The 11,383-nt window shown below is 51.4% G+C and overlaps 1 protein-coding gene across 19 annotated transcripts in view; it reads right to left on the bottom strand.

The window, feature by feature from the left end:
* Positions 1–11,383, bottom strand: part of MYT1L (myelin transcription factor 1 like) — a 406,245-nt gene that overhangs the window by 69,960 nt on the left and 324,902 nt on the right. For 13 of the 19 annotated variants that reach the window (XM_049695859.1, XM_049695858.1, XM_049695861.1 and 10 more), the window contains 5 exons: positions 5,960–6,207; positions 3,418–3,654; positions 1,532–1,653; positions 1,111–1,173; positions 591–659 (listed from right to left, as the gene is read on the bottom strand). In XM_049695859.1, coding sequence (XP_049551816.1) covers positions 591–659; positions 1,111–1,173; positions 1,532–1,653; positions 3,418–3,654; positions 5,960–6,207 — 739 coding nt within the window. The remainder of the gene's footprint in view (positions 1–590; positions 660–1,110; positions 1,174–1,531; positions 1,654–3,417; positions 3,655–5,959; positions 6,208–11,383) is intronic. The other 6 variants (XM_049695864.1, XM_012534846.3, XM_049695867.1 and 3 more) reach the window with 1 other exon arrangement.

Raw genomic sequence — 11,383 nt, 5'->3', positions numbered from 1 at the left:
CAGCTTCATGATGAAAAGATAGAGACAATTACAGGCTCAGAGGAGCGAGAGGCCATGCTGTCTGTGCACGGGTAAAAGCCTTAGTTAACTGAGTTATCACTGCCCTAAGAAGTCTCGATAGCTACAACCACAGTGTACTCTGAAGGAATTAGCTACGGTCATGGTGGGCTTTTGTCATTCGTGCTATTTAAATATCCATTTTTAAAGTGATCGTATTAACTACTGACTTTTAAGAAATCAATTTTTGACTTTCTACATTACAATCAATCACTCCCTAAAAGTTTGAGTAACTGTAAAACTTCCCTTCCACGTGCATGCACATCTGGAGAGAAAATATCTATACTTTAGAAAATTCAAGATAGAAGAAGGATACGATATGGAAAAGCTGGAGGTAAATGAGAGGGAAAAGGCAGATGGATTGTCCAGAGAAGTGACTGACATCCTGAAGCCCAGTCATGTGTGCTGAACTGAGGCGCTGACGCACACAGGTGGCTTTTTAAAGACATTTGTTTCTTTTCAAACGACACGTCCTTTTTGTTACCACCAAGTGAATAGATTTTAGAAAGAGAAGGATTTTCGTTAAATCTTACTTGAGTTCTTGTGAGCTGGTGGCCAGCATACTTCGAATGCTTTTGTCAGCCAGCGGGCAGCCCGACAGACTGTAAGACAGGGCGGAAGAGTCAGGTGAGTAGCCCCGAGGCCCAGCTTACGTTCCCGAACAAACACAACATAAAACTGAAATTAAAAAGTTGGATGCAGAAAAGCGATGGGGCAAGTGCTGTATATTGAATTTTGTTGGTATAATTAACTAATTCATGTTTACATAGAAATTGAAGGAAACACGTCTTTCCAGAAACTTGAAAAAATAAGACTCAAATATTTGTGCCCTTTGGTCTCAATGTTTGTAAGTCATTTTCCAAATTTAGGTAGTTTGTTTCAAAATAAAAGACATTATACAACACGTCAATTAGCATGCTTTTGAGGGTCAACATATAGCACTTAAAGGGGTGACACAGAATTCAACGTTTGTACTTGGACAGCATTGTTGAGGTAAGCTGAAAACAATAAATTGAAAAGACAGAATCCACCATGAGAAAAATGAAGGCACACCTTCTATGTGAGGCGTAATTACCAGTCACATGACCACTCCCATCACACCTTGGTGTTGGACATCTGCCACCAAACAAAAACAAAACAGCCAAAATAGTGAGTATGTTTGAAAAAAAAGCTTGGAAAAGTTTCATTGTTTCCAGTTTAGCTGCAATGTCTGCACAGGGATTTAAGCGCCCTGAAGAAAAGCTGCAAAACGCACAGGATTACATGGAAATGGTGTCTCCAGAGCACAGAGCATCGCTCAGAACAAGCGCGTCCACGGCTGGCCTCTCGCTCCACCCGACTGGCAGTTGGGGACATTTGTACGCTGCGCATGTCGCATGCTCAAACGGCAAGGCATATACAGACCCGGTTTAGAGATAAGCCAAAGAAAGGGAAGGTTCGGAAGAGTGATAATTTCACCTCCCGTCATGCTTACGTTATCAAGTCCTTCTTGCTCTCCTTGCACTGGGGGTACTTGGGCTTGGGGCTCGGGATGGTCACCTCCCCCGGGTACCTTCTTTCTTCTAGAGCCTCCTGGAAGGGGTCCAAGTCTTCCGGCTGCGGGCAGAACACAGCTTCAGGGCCACACCCATGACGCTGGACACACAGACCAGAGGCTGCTTCCCCCCAGGGGACGGCTGCCCCGCATTGCCCACCTGTCCCCACCCTACCCTTAAAGTCACGATGCACCCTCACCCTGAGGATGCAAACCCAACTTCGCTGAAAGAGTATCTCTCTTTGGGTGACTTTAATTTCTCATCACTTGCTCTGAATTCCTAAACTTAGGGTAACCTGTCAGTGGGCAAATTCAAACTCCTTATTCAAATTCCTGAAGCTGTACCGACAGGAGGGACAGATGAGCGGCCTGGCAGGCAGAGAGGCTGCTGGGTGGACCTTGCCCACCCGGGTTTAAGACCTACGGCACTTTATCCAACATCACGGGGCGGAGCTTAAGCATTTTTACCCAAAGATATTTTAGACTCTGGGGCTTCTAACAACCTCTGGTAAGTATCCTACACTACAGAAGTATTGTATGTGCTTTAAGTCCCGAGGCAAGGGAAGCCCAGTTTAGACTGACGCTGTGATTTCACAATACTCTTAGGCAACATTGTTTTTCTTTTTCTTTTTTTTTTTTAATAGAATGTACCTACTTTGGCTAACTGGGGCCTTTGCAGTAACCTCGAAGTTCCTACAGGTGGCGATGTTCAGCAAACGTGTTTCTGGAGTGCAAGGGTTTTCACTTGTGTGACACCTTATGATGGAAATACTGCTGTCCTTTTATGGGGGCTTAATTTTAATTAAAATAAATTCGAAGATTCAACTACCATGCCTTATTTGGTAGTAACGATTTAACACTGTAGGAGAAAAAAAATACTTTGGAATTTAGCTTGCCACTCAGATTCTATTCTCCTTTAAGATGCCTGGATACTTAAATCAGTTTGAAATAAGCGTAATAAGCTTTTGATGTAATGCCTTATAAACAGGTGCCTTCCCTGCCAATTCCTACAAATAGCTAATGCTTCCCTTTTCTCCACCTCCCTCCTGCTTCTGTAAAGACGCTACTGCTCGGATGGCAGTCTCTCTATTGTGTTCAAAAAGAATTTTCATTTTTCAGAGAATAAAGATGTCATAATTTTCAGAGTTGAACACCGGAGGAAAAGTCAGTCTAATAAAGAACATTTTTTTTTCATTTATTTTCTCAGCCTAAAGGATAGCTATTTTAATGATCTGGGTTTGAAAATTGTAACTACCTCAAAAATATGTTCTTGACATAGGTGTTTTGGTAATATTATAGTCAACAAAGATTTAGGTGACGGTACTAAAATGGTTTGTTCTAGGCTGGGGTAGGTAGGCTCTTCTGCGTATTCTAGGTTTCTTAGAGAACAGACCCTGTCCTGTGCTTCGATGAGCCAGCTAATTAACCGCGCAGAATTCATCATTTTAAGTATTTAAGAGTCTCATTATAATCCCCTCCCTGCAAGGAGAACCCTGCATTCTATCAATTTATCACCCAGAAAAAATGAACTAGTAAGCTGTTTACACATTTTCCTACAGAAATCGTCTGCAACAAAACACACTTGTTAGAAAATAAAATTCATCATATAAAGGAGGCAATGGTTTGTTCCACTCTGATCAGTGTTAGTGCCAAATCTCTGCTGGGTCAACCGAAAATGGCTTCTAAGCCCTAGTCAGCTAAAGGTCATTTTTCAAGAGGAAAGACATTTTCTGTTAAGGCGTGTGCCAAGGGCATTTTCCCTCAGTCGTGCCAACTTTACATGCTGAGTGGACGGGGTAGGGGGACAGTCAGTGAAAAGGACATACAGTAATCTCTTTGGGCTCGTCCTCGTCTATCCTCCGGGGCTTCATTTTGGTGTAGTCCACGGGCAAGTCCCAGCAGTCTCCCTCGCTCAGCTGGAAACACCGGCTGTTCATCACCGCCTGCTGCTGGGGGGACATGGGCTCCAGGGGTGTCAGGATGGGGCAGCAGCCCTCTCGCGGCCGCTGCTTGTTCATGCTCAGGTCCAGGGTCCCGTTCTCATCCACCTCCATGTCAGGGTTCTGCGGGACAGGAGGACACAGGGACCGTGAGAATCCATCCCCCAGACCACAGCCCTGCCTTCCGCCAGGACGCAGTTCAAACTGGAAACTGCTCACTGCAGTCTCACGTGTATAAGAGCCCAAGGCGAGAGCACGTGGCCCCCCATATGCCTTGCTCCGCACGCGCGGCTGGGAAATTGGCTGCCAGAGGCACGCACGCATCCGCCTCTCTCTTATCTACTAATCACCCATCAGTCTCTCGCTCTCTTGTCTCTTATCGACTATCTATCATCTCTCTATCACTTACCTATCAGAGATCTATATGTTTTCTTCCTAATACACTTTTGCCTTTAGAATTAAGCCGGGCCAGAAGAAAAACAAGCGCCTAATTTCAATTCTATTCCAGTTCAAAGACCTCTTAAGAGCTCAGAAATGTATGTGTGTGTACAGATTATACATAAATACCTAAAAATGTATATATACTTAAAACTCTCCTTTAGTTTCACTGAGGCTAATACTCCAAGACTTGGAGTGGAGGAAAACACAAGAATTTAGAAGAATGGAGGAGAGGAACTAGAATTTACTTTTTTTTTTTTTTTCCATTTTTTGGACAAATATTTATTGAGTCCTATCAGGCACAGGCTCTGGGTATATAGTAGGAAACCAAAGAAACAAAACAAAAATCCCCACATAAAATGTACTTTCTAATACAAAACCTATGGTGGAGAGAGACTTTTGCATTTTAAGCAAGAAGATGTGCAATCTCAGTTCAACACGGCACCGCTGCAGCGATCACGGGCTGACCTGCTCTACGGCTCAGCAAACCTGCAGTTTAGTCAACCAGCTGTAGAAAAAACGAGGAGGTACAGGGTGTTTTTTTTTTTTTTAATTTTTTTATTTTATGATGCTTTAAACAGACCAAGAACTCCTCAGAGCCTGCCTCTCAGGAGGAGGGAGAGAAGGAAGGGCAGACGGAGGACAGAGAAGAAAAAATCAAGATACCCCTGACGATCCTCCATTTTTTTTCCCCAGAGTTACACTCCCTTGAGCAATTTGATTTCAGAGCTGGCGTGAAACGTGCTGCCTACTCAGATGTCTAGCAGCTCCTTCCCCTGAATGTAATAGCTGAGGGGAGATGCTTGGAATGAAAACCCCATCCTTTGGGCTGTTACCTTGATAGATTATAGCATATTATTCTGCCTGAACTCTTCTTGTCAAAGTGCACTCCTGGTTTCCAGCTCTCATACTAACTTAGCCTTCATCGTGTTGGATTATAATTCTGTCTGTCTTAGTTTAAATTTAACAAAGAGAAAAAAACTGGAAGGGGTTACTGTCTTTTTTCCCCCCTTAAACAGAATCTTCTCCATGCCAGCCTCGCATTTTAGCAGCCCTGATCTCCACGGAAACTGCATGCCCCGACACTCCTCCAAAATCTAGGAATAAAAATACTAATAGAGCAGAAAGCATTTGCAAAACATAAAATTACTGACCTCTCTCCATTCATACAAATTACACTTATTTCTAACAACTACGGTCAGCGTTGTGCGCTCAGGCGCACGCCCAGCGCACTTGGCGATGGAGGGACCCCTTTGTTCTGGAGAAGAGGTGCGGGCCGGCGGGCCGGCTCACCGGCCGGGAGCACGAGGCGCCCGCGCCGCCTGCGTCCCCGGCCCCCTAGTGGTCTCGCCAGACAGCCCTGCGCGCTGCAGCGGCCGCACGGCTTCCTCCCAATGCCGGGAGCCCATCGACGAGGAACCGCCCTAAGTATCGCTCACCGATTTGGCATCTATGCTGTTTTGAACTAATGGAAGCCGGCTGTAATTGCCTGGCTGGGAACCCGTGGGGAAACGGGATTTCTGCACTGTCTTTGTTCCCCAGGGCTGGGCGGGAGGGAGCAGTCCTGCGTTTCTCCTGACCGCGGCGCTGCCCACCCTCCTCTGCTTAAGGTCCAGGGCGCACGGCTCCTGGAACTTCCTATTCTCTGTGCAGCTCTCGGAACCGTCAGGAGTCCGCGTGGTGTCCTTCTGTTTCCAGAAGTGACTCTGGGTCCTAAAGAGGAGGGTCCCAAATGGACACGTTCATCTAAAAGACCTGACGATTTCTCCTGGTCTGGAAAGTGCGTCCCCAGGACCCCGCGCTGTCAGGCCTCCTCCGAGCAGAGCGCGGCGGGCGCACGCTCTGCGCCGGCCTCTGGGAGGGAGGCGCCTGCGGGACCGCTGGGCCGAGACCGCCGGGGGCGGGAGGTGGAGGTGGGGATGCGCCGCGGCCCCGCCCCCGCCCGCAGCCCCGCCTCCGGCCCCCGCCAGGTGCGCCGCCGGGCCCGTACCCGCGCGGCGCACAGGTCCTGCGGCTTGGTGGACAGGTTCTGCGGCATCTCGCGGCAGCGCGTGGACAGGTTGAGGATGGCCGTGGCCGCCATGTGCGCCGCCTCCATGTCGTGCGTGTAGTCGAAGCTGCTCTTGCTGCACGTGCTGCTGGCGCTGCTGCCGCCGCCGCAGCTCAGGTTGCTGCTGCTGGGCGCGTAGGTGCTGGCGGCACTGCTGCTGGGGCTGGCGTCCTTGCAGTACCGCTTTGCTGGGGAGACAGGGGACAGGGATGACTCGGGGCCCCCGCCCGGGGCCACGGCAACAGAAGAGCCGCCCGCGCCGCCCGCCCGCCCTGGGCGCCCACGCCAGAGCGCAGGTACCCAGGGGGACGCGGCACCCGCCGACCCGCTGATTCCCGAACGAAACAGTCTGGCTTTCCCCCCTTTTTTCCTTTTTTCACATGGTGTATATTTGGACGGGCAGAGCTGGGGACCAGCGGGAAGAGCGCGTATGGCTCTCAAGCGGGAGGCAGGGGGCCCACTGAGTAACCATTAAGGGCGCGCTCCCGGTCAGGGAGCGGTCACCAAGATGCGGGGAGCGACTGGCCCCACCAGCCTGATCACCGCCGGAGGGAGGTTCCCCTTATGACCGCTCATCTGCTCGCCGGGGTGACGGGGACCCTGTAGACCCCTCATCCCGCTGGAGACTGGATGAGCCGTCTGGCCGCGAGGGGCCACAGTGGCCATTTGGGGCTCACTGTCCTGTGCAGGTGACCCAGCTGAACAGGTAGGGCCTCTGCGGGCCTGCGGGCACCTGCGCTTTGGGGAGTGGCATTCCAGTCAGGGTGCAGGCGAGACCCCGACAGAAACCCCTTCCCTCTGTGATTCTAAAAAGAGCCACCGGGGGGGACGGCCAGTGACGGGGAGAGAACCGCACACACGTGCGGACTCACATAAGCAACGCAAGTGCTCAGGCGTTCCGGGCTTCGGGGACAGGCAGACGCCCGTGCGCGCCCGCAGCCCCGCCCTTCGTGCGGGAACGACCGTCCTCCACACGCCCCAGCTTCGCTTCCCGGGTCCTTCTGAACAGCCAGCCTCCCCAGCAGTCCAACAGGCCCTCAAGAGCAAGTGTGGTTGCTAGAGCTGTTCACAACCTCCTTTGACGCAAGGACGGGAAGATGATTGCTGGATGATTGAATAGGATGGGCCCTGGTCGTTAAAGGCACAGGATGTCCTTTGCTTAGGGGTCAGCAGCTCACCTGATCCTGCAGAGGGAGGAATTGCTCTGAGGGGAGAGCCTGCAGGGAGCCAGGAGACCCTTCTGCAGCACCGGGACCCCTCCGGCAAGCCACCCTTACGTGCGGCACAGGCGTCTCAGCACCTCCTTCCTGCCCACTCAGGTATGGTCTGGAAGTGACCACAACCTCACAGACATCACGGGTGGTCATCCCAGCACCACCAAGAACTGCCCCAAAGCACCCTATTCCTCTACAAGTGAGAGAAGAGCTAAGCTTTCACTATTGGTACCTTTTGACCTTGGACGGAAGACTGAGCTTTCCTGACATCAAGGACGTGGCTTGGCAATGTCTGGGCGCATGGCAGCCTCAGGGAAGCTGTCGCCTTGTCGCTGCCCCTCGTGCGGACCCGGAGGTCACTTCCCCACCCTCAAACCCGCCCAACGCGGAGAGTAACTCGTCAGGGAGTTACTTCTGTTCTGCTAATCAGTCAGCTGAGCCCTGAGGACCAGTCCTCACACTGTCCGTGTGTCTGTCCTTCCCTCCTCTCTCCTCCATGAAAGCATCACGTCGAAGCAGCAGCCAGAGCAGTGGGGGGACGGGGGTCTCACGTCTGAGCAGAGACCGGGGGGCCGGGGGCGGCGTGCAGGGGGACCTGCCCACTGGGTTCTGTAAACCGACCGGGGCAGCGAGGCCACTCCACAGCTCACAAGACTCTCCAAACTGACTAAAGTCTGTGGCCTTACATCGCTTACAATTCTGTTATAAAAATAGGAATGTAAAAACTGGGAGAAGTGATCTAACACTTATGAGGGATTTTGTCCCCTAGTGAGGGCTAGACACTGGGTCGGTAAAAGAAATGTGGTCCACATAAATAAGGAAAAAGTTTTGTTCTGAAATGAAGGAATTTCAGTTCCTAAAGCAAAGTAAACAGGACACGTGTGTCTACGCAGCAAATTGCAGCAAAGTTCTGGAAAGTGCCTCTACTTTACCAAACATTTAAATCAAAAGATTCTACTCCTGGATTACGCTGAGTTGATGGGACTCGTCCAGAATTTTAGCAGGTGATGGAACTGTGGACAATTTATTGATGGGCCTGTCAGCTCACGCGACCCGGGAGGAAAGTGAGGACAGCATTCATTTCACAAGCATCCTTTCACTAAGGGCCATCAATCATGTACTACTTTGTTCCAAAAGAAAATGAGTCTCTATACTTCAAATCTCTCGGGTAATGAAGGTCTTTGGTTTTAATAATTACCGCCTGTTGGTAAGATATTTACGAAACCGTTAGTGTCAGTAATTTTTATGACCAGTCACAGTTTCTGGGGCTCGTTGCATGGACACCATGGGGCGCCACAGAGCAGGGGGGCACTGGAAGGCCGTCACGGCTCTTGCCGCCTCCTGCCCAGAACTGAGGAAGCCCCCCACCCTTTAACAAAGTCAAAACGCACTTTCTTTTTCTTTCCACACACGGAGCTATTTTCAATCAAAACTTTTCCCAATCAATCCGCAGACAAAATGTGTTACTGTCCCTCTAGGCACCAGCACATCACTGAGCTCATGCGATGGAAGTGCCTTCCTTTAGAATGACACCCTTGCATTTACAGCATCAGAGGTCCTCCCGACCTTACACCGTACTGAGAGATACCTCTTCAGGTACCCTGCCCTCTCGTGCAGGAAAACGAAAAACGACATGGGATTCATAGTGATGAAATATGACAAATGAGAAAAACAGAACGACCACCTTCCACCTTATTAATCTACTCTGCCTGTAAGAGTCTTACTAAGTGGGTGCGTCTCACTTTCTTCTGAAATAACATTTCCTGTAGGGAATAGATAACTGTGTCCTTCCAATCTGAATTTCCACCAAAAGCAGACAAAACCGGATACGGCCCAGAGGCGCGCCTCCTGAGTATCTGCGCTGCCGGATGCGGCCTGGCCCCGTCAGGTCTGGCTGGACCCAGGGGTCCACACGCCGCGTAACTTGTAGCAGCGACTCCTAGTCTTTACATGGGTCCACGGCTGTGCTTTCCCGTAAGTAAACTGAGATACAGATGCAGAGTCCTAAGGGGCGTAAAAGCCGCTTCTTCGCGAGGACGTCCTGTTCGGTTGCCTCTGAAGGCAGTTTGCGCACGCGGTTTATCGCGTCTAATCGGAGTCGGATCCTTGGCTGGGCTCGCGCGCGCTCGCTGGCTGCGTGTTCTCTGCGCTCGCCTGTCTGCCCTGCTGGCGCCGGCCGCTGGGGTTCGGGGCTGAGCCTCAGAAGCGTGCGCATGCGCCCCTCATTCTGCACAAGCAGCTCTAAGGAGGTTGGGAGGAGGCCGCTGAGTGCAGGTGGGCGTCTGTCCGAGAGATCTGGCTGCGGGAGAAGCTTCTGGAAGCAGAGGTGAATGTGGGAGAGCATGGGGGCAGGAGAACGGGGTGGGAGGGCAGGTATTCCCAGGAGAAGCTGGCCTGGTGGCAGGAGGTGGGGAGGGCAGGAGGCCCAGCCCAGAGGATGGGTCCTGGGGCCCCGGAGGGCCAGCCCGGGCCACCTGGTGTTGAGGCCTGGACCGGGGGAGGGCCGACAACGGTGGGCACGGTGGGCATATCAGAGACAAGGTTTGGAGGAGCAGAGGGGGCTTCAAAGATGATCAAGAAGCGTTGAGCTCAGGAGAATTTAGAAGCTGGGAATAAGCAAGAGGGGGCTCGTGAGAGGGGCCCATTCAGGGCTTGGAACCTCTAGGTTTTAAACAAAGCCTGAGGGTGGTGATAAATTGCCCAGAGACACAGCGGAGATGGCTTAGACCCGCTCGGAAAATTCTTCTGTGAAGGGCCTGGCAGTGGTCGAGCCTTGGCGGCCACGAGGTCTCTGCTGGGACCACACACCCGGCTGTTGTCCTGGGAAACAGCCACCGGCCTTACGGGTGATGTGGCCTTCAGCCAGTAAAACTGCTCTGAACGCTGAGATTCTAATTCTCCTTCTTTTGTTGTTTTCCATCTGTTTTAAAATGGAACGGCCATTCTTAGCTCACCATAAAACACAGACATGGGGGGAGAGGCGGGGGAGATGCCGGCTTGGGGCTCGCGGGGGCAGGGTCTCCCGGCTTCCCTTGGACGTCACCTCCTGCACACGGTGTCTGTGTCCTCCTCCCCGAGGCAGGCGACCCAAAGCTGTCTCCACAGCGCCTCAGGGTCAACCTGTCCCTCCTCTCATGCATCTGAAGTTCAGCCTCACCAGCCTGCTGGCAGCTCCCACTCACCTGTGGGTTTCCTGCCCTCTAGTAATTTCCACTCAAGCTTCATGACCAAGTTTAAAATGTGCCACTTTGGTAAAGCTCATGCTAATTCCTCCAGGCAGAATGGACGCCTTGCTTCACTGTGCCTGAGTACGTGTTTCACTGTCTTCTCTTTATCCACAATCTCTTCCTTGAAACTTGTTATAGAGAAAGAAAGAATAGAGAGAGATGATGGATAGATGGATGATGGATAGATAGGTGGGCCCATGGATGGATGGATGGAGGGAGGGAGGGATGGAGGGATGGGTAGTGGATGGATGGAGAGAGGGATGGTGGATGGAGGGATGGAGGGATGGAGGGATGGAGGGATGGATAGGTGGGCGGGTGGAAGGATGAAGGGATAGATCTATAGACAGGTGGATAGACAGGTAGATGAGCCAGACAGATAGCAACTATTGAGTGTCTGGAAGAATGCAGGTGGATAAATCAATGTTTGCTGAGTGTTTCTGATCACAGTTGGTGGAAGCCGAGGGATGACGTGCAGAGCCTGAGGCAAGGGTCCTGCTTCTCTATCCCACTGTGCACGTCCAGGCCCTGCTCCTTGCTCCCAGGCATTATGCTCCCCTGCCCCACAGGAGGCTCACTTCACTGTTTTTCTTTGGGAGCAATGGCCCAGTTCACTGTGTACCTGAGGCAAACCTTGGGGACAGCCCTCTGGGGGGTGACTGCAGACGCTGGTCACTCTGCGGTGTACACTGCCTGTCGCCCGGGCACAGGGATGGCCCTCCTCAGCTCACACCCCTCAAGAACCCTAAGCCTACCCATCTCATCCTCAGTGGGCACCTCCCTTGTTGTTTTGACTGTGGATCTTGTGGAAGAGGAATGGAGTTGTCTGTTTTCTTCTCAGTAGATTGTTGTAAAGGCCAACTTCCCCTTTTTCTTAGCTTCTCGAAGATCTAGCATTGAAGTTTCTGTTCTGCGTTCTTGTTTAT

This window comes from Orcinus orca, chromosome 13, assembly GCF_937001465.1.
Source record: "Orcinus orca chromosome 13, mOrcOrc1.1, whole genome shotgun sequence".
NCBI lineage: Eukaryota > Metazoa > Chordata > Mammalia > Artiodactyla > Delphinidae > Orcinus > Orcinus orca.
Note: the sequence above shows the minus strand (reverse complement) of the source record. Positions and strands in the feature narration are given on the sequence as shown.